Source organism: Podarcis pityusensis, assembly GCF_964106645.2.
Source record: "Podarcis pityusensis genome assembly, chromosome: 8".
NCBI lineage: Eukaryota > Metazoa > Chordata > Lepidosauria > Squamata > Lacertidae > Podarcis > Podarcis pityusensis.
In genome coordinates, this window is record NC_138033.1 from 73079032 (window position 1) to 73091890 (window position 12859).

A 12859-nucleotide genomic window follows, 5' to 3' on the forward strand; every position below is an offset into this window, starting at 1 on the left:
CAAGGTTTTGTCTGGAAGCAGCGGTGGGTTTTTAAATCGTGCATTTAAAAACTATGCAGGTTCTTTTCTCCCCTTCTCTCCTTTCCTGCATGATTTGGTCGCTTTACTGTTGCGCCTTATGGAAAATATGAGTGAGGTAGCAATTTTCTAATGCAAATAATATATAAAAGTATGCAGAGATAAAGGGATTCCAGCTGGAGGCCAAGTACTTGCAGGTTTATCCTTTTAAAAGCGGTCTAGTTGGTGGGTTTTGGGTTTAGACTGCAATCCTAGTACACGCACTGTATCTAAGAGTAAGTCCAATTCACCACAATGAGATTTACTTCTAGGAAGGTAATGCATAGGTTTGCACAGCAAGACAATTGGATGCATCCAGTGCTAGTCCTACTCAGAGTAGACCGATTGAAACTAATGGACCTACGTTAGCCATGTCTATTAATTTCAGTGGGTCAAATTAGTTGGCAGCAACCCAGTGCTCAGTTAATTGCTCAATGCTTATATATATTTTTCTGAAAAAGCAATCTTATTGTTAAAAAAGCAGCAGTGCTGTATATGTAATATATATCCAACCGGATACCCAAATACTTGCAAATATAAATAACATCAAAGCAGGCTAAATTAAAAAGGGAGCGCACTACTTATCCACTCCATCCCCATCCAGCTGTATCTAAACAAGAACCACCCTAGCGAAAAATGAAAAATGAGTACAAAATTTAGCATAGGGGATTAAGGCGGGGATTTTTCCCCCCTTTAAGGAAATTGCAAAAGCAAAAGCCGGGATGAGAATCGTTATCACAAAGGCCGTAACCAGGTAAAAGCACATACATAGCAGCCCAGCTTTTTCTGAAATTCTCAGCATTTGCTTCTCCCTCGCCCCTTCAGTAACAGGGGCTGAGAGTTGTTGTTGTTTTTTAATTCTACCCTCCTTCCCTTGCCATATGTAGCCTACAGCAACTGACCTCCTCAAATATCTGGCCTGAGAACTTTCTCCAGGATTTTCTACGCTGATGGGAAGCGGCTCCCCAAGGGCTTTCCAGGCAGGGGACATTCCCAGCCCTACCTGGAGATGCCGGAGATTGAACCTGGCACCTTCCGCATGCCAAGCAGGTGCTCTGCCAGGGCCTTTCCCCGGGCTGCTGCTGCTGTTGAGTGTCCCTCCAAGCCTCTTTGCACCCCCACCCCCATTTTGCAAGGCAAAACTGGGATTAATACATTCCTATCGCTCCTATTTAAGTTTGGGGGGGGGTGTTGTATTATAGAAGCCTACCGACTTGCTGTACAGGTTGCCTTGCACACCTGTTTTTGAAGGGGGGAGTGTTGCTGACCCCCCCCCAACACACACACACCTTTGTTCCTTCCAAGCTGCTGGTTTCAATCCAGCCTTGGGAGATATTATATATATATATATATTTGGAAGCTCAGCGCGTGACTGACAGCTCGCGGGGGCGTCCTCCAATCGGCGGCCCCGGCGGGGTGAGTCCCGTCTCCGATTGGCTGCCAGGAGTGTGGGAAAGAATGCGGAGAAGGTTTCACACGAATTGGGAGCTGCCGCCGACTATAAAGGCGGAGGGGGAGTTTCCTCGGAGCCTGCCAAGCCAGCAGCGGCTCTGCAGCAGCACAAGCGCGGCGGAAGAGCGACTAGCCAGGCGCGCTGGTAGCCGCGCGCGCGCTGACGCCTGATTGCAAACACAGACTTTACTCGACCCCCCGCCACCCTTTTCCTTGGTCTTTTGGCCAGCAAACTCTTAAGCTGGGATAAGTAACCATTGCACCGACAGCAGCAACCTTAAATACATTGGCTACCAACATCGGATGTACAGTTTTGTTTTGCTTTTTAAAAACAGTTGATCCAGTCTCCCGCCCCTACTGTAATACTTCCAGCGCTGTTTTGCGACGTCCCCCGATTTTTGTTGTTTTTTTCATTTCTGCATTAAAATCAAGAAACTGCAAAAATGCCGGCTGATACTATGGAGAAGCCTACTGCCTCCCCGATTGCGGGTGCCCCGGCCAGTGCCAGCCAGACCCCCGATAAACCCAAGAGCGCCAGCGAACACAGAAAGGTAATTTCCCTCATCTTCTCCCCACCCCGCAAAAATATATTGATTTGGATTGATATTTTTTTAATGTAGCTTGCGTACATGTGTGTGACTGCGCAAATGGATCTCTCCTCTCGCCATCCTTTAGCGAATCTTACTTATTACTCCAAAGCTGTTTACGTACCCCGAATCTCCCCATAAAATGTGGGTGTTTGATCTGCTGGCGTTTTCTATATAGGAAGGACCATCTCCCAAATAAATTACTGTGTGTGTGAAATGAGCATGTGAATATGGTAGCAGCAGGCAAGTGATGTATGTTAGATTGGGGGGGGGGGATTAGCCTTGTGCCTTTGGGGCAGTGCCTTGACAGGTTTGAGTATTATATGGGGAGGGGTGGGGAACAATTTTAGGGCAAAGCTGTGGAACAAAGAATGGGAAGTTACGTTTGTTTACAGAGTTGTTGTGTTGGTATGAGCATGGGGGGGCATCTTGAGAAGGCTTGTAGTGGCTGGGATGGGTGTACAATCTGAAAAGGGTCTCAAGTCGACCCAACTACCTGGAGTAGCTTACTAAGTAACTAAAGCTACGCATGTTGCAGTTAGCAGTAGCATTCAAAGTTGCTATTGTGCTCGTAGACAGGAAGAGTGATAAGAGCGCTTATCTGATGCCCACCTAAATTTCTACCACTTCTCTGTGTTCCCCTCAGTCTTCCAAACCAATCATGGAGAAACGACGCCGTGCCAGGATTAACGAAAGCTTGGGCCAGCTCAAGACTCTCATTCTGGATGCTCTGAAGAAAGATGTAAGTTTTGATTCAAGGGGGCAACAGTTATATTTGGAGAATTCCTTTTGGGGGGGTGAACTGCATGTACCTGAGTTCTCTACCCCACCCTGGAAAGGACCCTTTTGATTCTACTACTGATATTTAGCTACCTGGTCGACTTATGGCCATTGTGGGAGGGGGAGAGATAAGCGAGAGGCGAATTGGTCCCAGATGGCCAGATGCAGCAAAGTTTTTAAGATATGGGGGAAGGGACTCCTTAGGTTATTATTCCTTGTTGCCTTGCCTCCCACAAATGGAATAAACTTGCTCATCATGCTTGTTTGCTTTCCACAGAGCTCCCGGCACTCAAAGCTGGAGAAAGCAGATATTCTGGAAATGACAGTAAAGCACCTGCGGAACCTGCAAAGGGCCCAGATGACAGGTGAGTGGCAACCTTCCTACCGGCAGATTTGGGTGGGCTGCAAATGGGGTGGGGGGTGGAGATGGGGATTCAATTCGGAACTGAATTGAATGTTTCTCCCTGACTCCTGGCTATCCTGCTTGACAACCTTGCAATCTGATGCACGTAAAATAAAGCCTGGCGATTTGGCTGGCCTCCCTCCTTTCCTGACCCCTTTCCAGTTAATCTGCTTAGCACATTTGTACACATAGAAAGCAGCCTTATGCTGAGTCAGAGCACTGATCCCTGTATCTCAGCACTGTCTACAAGGACAGGCAGCGTCTCTCCAAGCTTTCAGGCAGGGAATCCTTCCCAGCCCTACCTGAGGATGCCATTGAGGGCAGAGTCTGGGACCTTCTACACACAAAGCACTACGGCCCTCCTTGGCCCACACACTGCCCTTGCCTCCAGAACATCTGATAGCCCCTTTTTTAAAAAAAGAAAAACCCTCACAGCAAACCTGTGAGGTAGGTAGATTGTCTTGGACCACCCAAATGTGTTTTGTGGCTCAGCAAGGATTTTGAACCCCTGCCCTTCCAGTCCTGTATTTCATCACACTCCCCTCCAGAAGGGATTTATCCAAAGCCACACAAGAAGCTTCATGGCTGAGCACCATGAGGGGTTTGAACCCAGCTCTTCCGTCACCAAATCCAGGTTGAGATACCCTGACCTGCAATTCAGCCAATCCCCATAAGCTTAAATGCACAGATATAATTAGCTGTTGAGGAGCAATTTCGGAGCTGGCATGCAGCTGTTCACATAAGAGAGGAAAGGAAAGGAAGCTGCGTCTGCTGAACTAAAAAGGCTTTGAAAGATCCAAGCCGGCTAACCCTTCTCCTCCTTGTCTCTTTCCCCTTCTTTGCAGCAGCCCTGAGTGCTGATCCTACCGTCCTAGGCAAATACCGGGCAGGATTTAACGAGTGCATGAACGAAGTGACTCGCTTCCTGTCCACCTGCGAAGGAGTCAACACGGATGTCCGCGGCCGGCTGCTGGGCCACCTCTCCACCTGCCTGAGTCAGATCGTGGCCATGAATTACCCTGCGCCCCCACCGCCCCCACCACCTCCAGCCGCAAGTGGACAGCCTGCCCATCTGGCTCAACCTCTGCATGTCCAGTTGCCAGGACCTGCTGGAGGACCTGGGGGGATGCCAGTGCCTTGCAAACTGAACCCTGCGGAAACCTTGTCTCCGAAGGTCTACGGGGGCTTTCAGCTGGTGCCGGCAACTGAGGGCCAGTTTGCTTTCCTCATCCCGAACCCGGCCTTCCCGCCTGGCTCAGGGCCAGTGATTCCTCTCTACGCCAACGCAAACATGCCAGTCTCTTCCGGCAGTTCGACAGCAACTCCTTCCGTCTCCCCAGTGCAGGGGCTCACATCCTTCGGGGGAAGCTTAGCGCCAGTCTCCCAAGCTGGTGGGGAGCGCAGTGAAGCTGTCTGGAGGCCTTGGTGATTCTCTCTTCTGAAAGCAGACACCATCTTCTGCTCCCGCTTCCTAACCCCCACCCCTGCACAAAAGGACTTGAATTTGGTTCCGTTGTATGGAACCTGGACTTTGGTTTTTGTGTTAAATGCACCCCACCCCACAAACTCCTTATTTATTCATTTCCAAAGGTTGGGAATTCAGTTTGTATTCTTACTCTTTTTTTTAATTAAAAAAATTGTTTATGTGAAATACTTTGGTTTGGTTCTGTTTTTTAAAAAGGAAAAGTCTTACAGCACAATCCTATGTGTTCCTACTTTTTAAAAAGAAAAGTATAAAGTCCCATTGATTTCAGAGGACCTTGCTTCCCAGGAAACTGGATATAGGATTACAACATTAGTTCTGTATCAAATATTCCCATACTATGCCAAAGCTTCTTTCTTTTTTTGTGAGTCTGTATGCCTGATGTTTTGGTTTGTTTGTTTTTTTTAAAAATAAAAAATGTTGGAAAGTATTTGTACAAATAAAAATTTTCTTGAACTAGAAATATTGGTGTGTTGTCTGGCAAAGGCTGGTGGTGAAGGTGGGATCAGCTTTCTGAAGAGTCTTTCCATCTCAAGCAAGGAAGAATTAAGGCCTCTTCAGAAGTCCTTTTTATTGTGCATTCATGATAATAGCATGGCAGTTTCACACTATCCCACTTTCAGTACTGTTTGCACCTGCAAAAGACTGAGGGTGGACACTCGGCTTTGTTATCAATCAACACATATCCCATAACTTCCTGCTGAGATCTGGTAACTTTATATCAACAAGTGGTGATGGTGGGTTTATCCAACTCCTGCTGCGTTATAGCACAAGAGTGTCCCTCCAGACAGCAATAATACTGTATCACTGGGGAAGCATCACAGAACAGCTAATGAAGTGGGATGATGGCCACCATTAATCCTCCACTAACACACTATTATTGCATCTGTGACATGTTGCAGATTACTCCAGCAAACTTACAGCAGTCTGTGGGGGCCCTTTGCCTCCAGGTGTGCAGATAGGCAAGTCTCTCTGTATTGATTGTGAAAAATATGATGGTGCTAGGAATCCTGGTCTCTCCCTTCCTGGCTTTGGATGTGCCACAGATACTATGTTGTTTGCATCTGTGTGTTCAGGCATGTGAACGAGTAATTTTCCAAGCCTAGGTCACTCATTTCAGCACCATGGGCAAGTTTTAAAAGTGTGGGATGGAGGAAGGCTAAATAGGACTGCAATGTTTAATACAACCAACTGATCATCTGGGGATGTTTTCGGTTGACTAAAATGTAGCCCTAATTAATGTTACATGGAAAAATACGAGAGACATTACACATACTTCTGTAAATCAAGAAAATCTTTAATTAAAAAAATAATAATGTAGCCCTAATTGATGAGGCAGTGGATCTTAAAAGTGTGTGAGAGAGAGGGAGGGTGGGGAATGGCTATGTCTCCAAAAATGATGCCTGCTGTGACATGCCTGCAAACAGTATGTTTTGGGTTTTGGTTTTTTGCTTCAGAACTACTGTCTTTAGTCATACAAATCAACTGAAGCCATGGGTGTAGTTAAGGAGGGGCAGGGGGCAGCTCCCCACCCCAATCAAGAAAAACAATAGAAATACTTAACTAACTGACCAATCACATCAGTTCCGCGCCCCCCCCAACAAAAGTCCTGCCCCCCCAACAAAAATCTGGGCTACACCCATGACTGAAACCACAATCTTAAGAAAACTTCCCCGACAGAGTAAGAGTTGACCTCTGAATAAACATGCCCAAAATTGTGTGCTGCACATGTTATATGCTTTTTCTTGTAATGGGGCAACAGCTGGAAGGGTGGAGGAACCCTATAAGCATACTCTTGCAAAGGCTTTGCATGCTAAATATTGCCTCCTATCTCCCCCCGCCATTCTGGAAATGATGTTTCAGAAAGTAAAATTATTCCTATTACGCAACAAAAGATTTTGACAAACCAAACCTTATTTGCTCATGTTTTCTTTCCCACAATTTACAAAGGGTTCAGGGCATATTCCAATATATCCTTACGTAGGTTAGATTGGCAGTGATGTAGCCCTGGGGTAACAAGTCACATTGGGGAATTGAATTTGCAACTTGGTCATCACCCTAACATGCTGTCTGCTTCAGTTCAAACTCTGTGCAAAGAGCCTATTCTGTTCCTCCCAAGCTTTGCCAACTATGGATCTCGGGGTAGGTTCTAAGAGAGGGTTGCCATTTATTTTACCCGGGTCTCTTCAGACAAGTGTATGTTCCTACACAGTATTCATTCTTTCTATCCTCCTTTGGTTCCAACACAAGGAATGTAGCCACAGTTATAAGGATTAGCAAAATTACAGAAATTCATATCAGGGAATTAAAAAGTCCCAGCCACTTTTAACACCCACTTCAAATGTAAAGTGAACATGACAGGCCCAAAAGTTATTCTGCAGCTCAGATTTTCATCTGAGCTGGAAAAGAACCCAAGTCCTGCCTCCCACTTGTAAGGCTATGTGGATACCCACATCACCTTCGCTTCCACAGCAATTGGAATGGGTAGAAGGGAGGTTTCTAATTTTCCTTCCCCTCCTCAACACTTAAAATGAGTGTAATGCCGCATGCTAGATAAGGAAGCCAAACCTCCCTCCACTCAACCCTCAGGAGTTGGGCCGGAGAGGTTGGGTGTGTTGGTAGACAGGTAAGCGGGTGGCTGGGAGAGTGGTTTAGAGACTTGCCAGGGCAGGGCTAGGGCACATGTGGTCCTCCAGATGTTGGACTACAACTCCCGTAATCCCTGGCCATCTGGCCATGGTGGCTGGGGCTGACGAGAAGGGAAGTCCAACAGCACCAGAAGGGCCACCTGTGTTAGGGCACTTGCAGGTAATGCCTGAGTCTGAATTTGGGCTGAGCAGTGGACCTGGAATTTAAAACAATCTATTTTTCAAGTTTGGGGTGAAACAGTTTTGTTTTTCTGAGTCTGCCTGGGGGAGTTCTCCTCCTTGGTAATGAAGATTTTGGAACCAATTGCCCACCTTTTCTAGGTCTTGGACCTCTATCATAGTTTTCCTTGAGCTAGTTTACAGGAGTTTCTGTGGTAGTATTTGCAACAGGGGGGAAAGATGTCATGTGTTTACACCTCTGTTGGACCTTTGCCAGCCTTCTATGCTGGGAGCAGGGGGCAAACATGCAAGCCTCTCCCTGTGGTACAGCTTGGGGGCCCTGCATACCTCCGCCTACATCCTGCCTTTTCATGTGGCAGGGAAATTATGGGATGGTCTTTCTAAAGTCTGTTTTCCATGTTTCACGGGCAGGGGGTTGGGTGGAATCTCCTCTGAGAAGTCATTCTCTTTCTCTTTAGAGTGAGCAATTCTGGAGCACAAAACTGGTCACTGCACCCATCTGCCCTTTCCCCAGATGTGCAAGGAATGGATGTAGCTCTTTAGGGTTGGAAGGCAGGCCACAGAGGCACCGGCGTTGTCACTCCAAACGGCTGAGGTCTGGCATTTGGAAAAGAGCCCAGAAACTAAACCCTGGACTAACTAATTCTTCTGTCTGCCTTCGTGGCTTATTCTGTAGCTGGCATTAAGCCAGCAATTTTATTTCCTTAAAAAGAGGTGCTGGGTGATTTTTTTTAAACACACACACACACACATCACGAGGCCATCACACCTTCTGACCCAGAAACTCTGATCCAGCTGAGCAGGAAGAAACTATGACTACTTTTTCTGCAGGAAGATTAAGATATGCAGCATTCTTATTAGCCCAGGCATGTTCCTCTTTGACTGAGCTCTAGCACAAATTATATGTACGGTTGCCAAGTGGCTAGTGGGGGGTGGGGGGAAAGCCCTGATCCACTCTTGCCTCTTTACATAAATATTTGAGTCCCAGGACCAGGTTCACTCACTGGCATCTAAGGTAGAGCTGGGAAAGATACCTGCCTGAAACCCTGGAGAGTCACTGCCAGATAACATTGAACTACTGTAGATGGATCAGACATCTGGCTCAGTATCAGACAGATCCTATATTCCTACAGGGGCTAGTGCAGGGGTCAGCAAACTTTTTAAGCAGGGGGCCGGTCCACTGTCCCTCAGACCTTGTGGGGGGCCGGACTATATTTTTTGGGGGGGGGATGAACGAATTCCTATGCCCCACAAATAACACAGAGATCCATTTTAAATAAAAGCACACATTCTACTCATGTAAAAACACCAGGCAGGCCCCACAAATAACCCAGAGATGCGTTTTAAATAAAGGGGCACATTCTACTCATGTAAAAACACGCTGATTCCTGGACCATCCGCGGGCTGGATTTAGAAGGCGATTGGGCCAGATCCGGCCCCCGGGCCTTAGTTTACCTACCCATGGGGTAGTGCAAAAGCTGGCAACACTAGTGGCTATCTACCTGTTCTTCTGGCAGGGCTCCTGTGCCTCTAACTAACACTTTTCTGACAGGTAGAAATTCAACAGGCAGAGTTCACTCTTCTTTTGTCCTCAGCAGAAAGCTGCAAGGATGTAGGGAAATAATTAACTTGACATAATGGGCCACACTACTTCAGACTGTAGGCGGCGGATATCTCTTCTGGATGTTTCTTCAGATGATTGTGGTGTGTGCATGTGTGTGCTTGTGCTTTAATTCTCTGCAAGGAAAAAGCTAGAACATCAGGAGACAGTTTCTGTCTCAGACATCTGCCTGTCATGCTGGTTTTCTGTTTGCAGCAATCAAGGTAGACTGTTGCACTGATAGGGCAGTATTCAGCTAACTTTTACTCAGAGGAGACCCACTGAAATTCATGTGCCTAACTTGGTCACATTCATTAATTGATATCAGTGTGCCTACTCTGAGTAACTCTTAACTGAATACCACCTGCATTTCTCCCACCACCCACCCACCCTCAATTTTATCCAAAACAACCCTGTAAGGTAGCTTAGTCTGAGAGACACCAACTGAGCCCAAGGTCACCTATTGAGCTTCATGGCTGTGTGGGAATTTGAACCTGAGACTCCGGGGTATTATCAACAGCTACTAGCAATGATAACTATGTTTTATATCCGCTGTTGAAGGCAGAATGCCTCTGAATATCAGTTGCTGGAAACCACAGGAAGGGTGAATGTTCTTGCACTTGAGTCCAGCTTTAGGGATTCCCACTAGGGCATCTAAGGCTGGCTACTGTTGGACAAAGACTTGGGAGATCAGGGTTCAAATCCCCACTCAGCCACAAAGCTCACTGGGCGACCTCAGGCCAGTCATTCAGTCTCAGCCTCACAGTGTTGTTGTGAGGACAAAATATGGGAAGAGAAAAAAGAAGCTGGGTACAGTTCAGCCGGTAGAGCATGAGGCTATTGATCGCAGGGTTATGGGTTTGAGCCCCATGTTGAATAAAAGATTCCTGCATTGGGGGGGGTGGACTAGATGTACCTTGGGGGTCCCTTCCAACTCTACAATTCTATGATTTGTAAGTATGTATGCCGCCCTGAGCACTTTGGAGGAGGAGAGCTGGGATTTAAATGTAATAAATATATAAATAAATACACATATACGTGTGTGTGTGTGTGTGTGTGTGTGTAAAAAGAGGGAGGTGAGGAGGGAGAGGACACCAGCTACACTGCTCCAACTTCTCTAGAAAAAGTATAGGATAAAACAGGAACATTTTTATATAAAAAAAGTTTAAAAATCATAATTCAGCCTTCAACCCACATTTACAAACATACTTTGGTAGGAAGCTGTTTGGGGGCAAGGTGCACAGAAAGGGGGGGGGGGGAGAGATGTTATACCCTCTGTATTTTCTCTCATTTAAGGAGCTAGAGGGAAGCGGGAAAAGTTAGCCTCCCGCCTTACAGGAGAGCTGGGCAGTGAAGAGCCTTGGCCCTTTTGTCGAGAAGGGTAATTAAAAGGTATAAAAGGTCTCATTGAGTATGCAGCGGGCTCTTTTGCAAGGCTGAGAGTCTATTGAGATGCCTGGGAATGCAAGGCAGAAGGGTTAAATGTGCCTCTTTCCTCGCTTCCCACCCCCACCCAGCCACCCCCCTCCCCAGAAAGCCCGCTTTCTCATTGACAGGGTGAGATGGACTCTCATACTCAATAGTGTTGTAAATTCAATCGCCTGCCTTCACAATGCTCACCTCATAAAAGAGAATAATTCAGCCCTGTTCTTTTCCCCCCTCTCTTCTTCTTCTCTATCAGCCTCCCCAACCCCCATCCCTGCCCAATTTCATCCTGGTGTGGCAGAGAGGGAAAAGAATGGAGAGAAAGATAATTTTTGCCACCCATTATGACACACACCAACACACTCACACACACACACTGAGTGCACTAATCCCAGCCAAAGGTGAAGCAATTGCAGCAAGGCCTGGCTGCAGACGAATGAGACATTTAAAAATTGGCACTGATCAAGAAAGTCATACAACAAGGCATTTGTTCGGAGGTAAGGGAGAGGCAGGCAACAGGTGATGTGGCTGCCTGGAGTGGCAATTTGGCGGTGAGGATAATAAACAGCAACACTGTTTAGCCTTTGTACAGCACTTGAACATTCAAAGCAATTCCCATATATTCAGCCAGGAATCCTTACAACAACCCTGTAAAGTAGGCCAGTACAGTATCATAGTTACTGTTGTTGATAGAGAGAAGCGAAGCATCATTTCTGGGGAAGGGGCTGACAGGTCACCTATGTTATGCCAACTTTACGCATAATGGGGGGGGCAGTAGCTAGAGCTGACCTATGTTGCCAGAATCCTCACAGGGATTTTCCTGCGCGCGCGCACACACACACACACACACACACACACCTCTTTATGTGCCCCGCATCTGAGATCAGGGTTGGGGGAAACAGCCCAGTGGGCCAGATGAGGAGACCTGGAGGGCCAAGTCTTACTGGAGAAATGAAGGTTCCACACCCATTTTATATCAGATTTGACAGGTTGAAAAGAGAGTCAGTGTGGCATAATGTTTATTTTTTTTTTTTTTTAATATTTTTATTGGTTTTTTTTAACACTTAGTTAACACATACAAAACACAATACAATAACAAACAAACACATAAACATGTAAAATTTCAATTCCTTCTTTTCATAACCCTGTTCTCTCCGACTTCCCCATACCCTCCCTTTCTGCATCCTTGTTTTCAAATTTCTTCCAGCAAATCCTCACTTCAAATTTTAATTAATTGACCTTTAAACCCTCTTGTCATTACCAAATCCATACAGCAGTAACCTCATAATTTCTTAACCTTGGCGTTTTAGCATTCATTTACTTTATAGTAATTCTTAAGATAGACTTTAAATTTCTTCCAGTCTTCCTCCACTGTCTCTTTTCCTTGGTCTCGGATTCTGCCGGTCATCTCAGCTAGTCCCATATAGTCAATCACCTTCGTCTGCCATTCTTCCAGTGTGGGTAGTTCTTGTGTCTTCCAATATTTTGCTATAAGGACTCTTGCTGCTGTTGTGGCGTACATAAAAAAAATTCTGTCCTTCTTTAACACCAATTGGTCAGCCATGCCCAGGAGAAAAGCCTCTGGTTTCTTAAGAAAGGTATACTTAAATACCTTTTTCAATTCATTATAAATCATCTCCCAGAAGTCTTTAATCCTTGGGCAAGTCCACCAAAGATGAAAGAATGTACCTTCAGTTTCTTTACATTTCCAGCATTTATTATCGGGCAAATGATAAATTTTTGCAAGCTTGACTGGTGTCATGTACCACCTGTAGATCATTTTCATAATATTTTCTCTTAAGGCATTACATGCCGTAAACTTTATACCGGTGGTCCATAACTTTTCCCAGTCAGCAAACATAATGTTATAACCAAAATCCTGTGCCCATTTAATCATAGCTGACTTAACCGTCTCATCCTGTGTATTCCACTTCAGCAACAAGTTATACATTCTTGACAAAGTTTTAGTATTGGGTTCTAACAGTTCTGTTTCTAATTTGGATCTTTCCACCTGGAAGCCAATTTTTCTGTCTTGTTTAAAAACCTCCATTATTTGATAATAATGGAGCCAGTCTCGAACTTTAGGCTTCAATTTTTCATAGCTCTGTAGTTTTACCTTATCTCCCACTTGCTCTAGAATTTCCCCATATTTTGGCCATTTCGATTCCATATTAAGTTTTTTCACCCCTTTAGCTTCCATTGGCGACAGCCACCTTGGGGTTTTGTTTTCCAACAATTCTTTGT

At 45.8% G+C, this 12859-nt stretch overlaps 1 protein-coding gene and 1 long non-coding RNA gene across 4 annotated transcripts in view; one reads left to right on the forward strand and one right to left on the reverse strand.

Moving 5' to 3' along the window:
- LOC308482837 overlaps positions 1 to 12859 on the reverse strand; it is a 107480-nt gene that overhangs the window by 55181 nt on the left and 39440 nt on the right. The window lies entirely within an intron of this gene.
- On the forward strand, positions 1579 to 5225 carry HES4 (hes family bHLH transcription factor 4). 2 transcript variants are annotated; one of them, XM_081016362.1, is made up of 4 exons: positions 1579 to 2060; positions 2743 to 2838; positions 3154 to 3241; positions 4128 to 5225. In XM_081016362.1, the coding sequence occupies exons 1-4, from the start codon at positions 1953 to 1955 to the stop codon at positions 4706 to 4708; spliced, it is 873 nt and encodes a 290-aa protein (XP_080872488.1). In that variant the 5' UTR covers positions 1579 to 1952; the 3' UTR covers positions 4709 to 5225. The 2 variants fall into 2 exon arrangements, with proteins under 2 accessions (XP_080872488.1, XP_080872487.1); XM_081016361.1 differs by having other exon boundaries at positions 1580 to 2060; positions 4125 to 5225.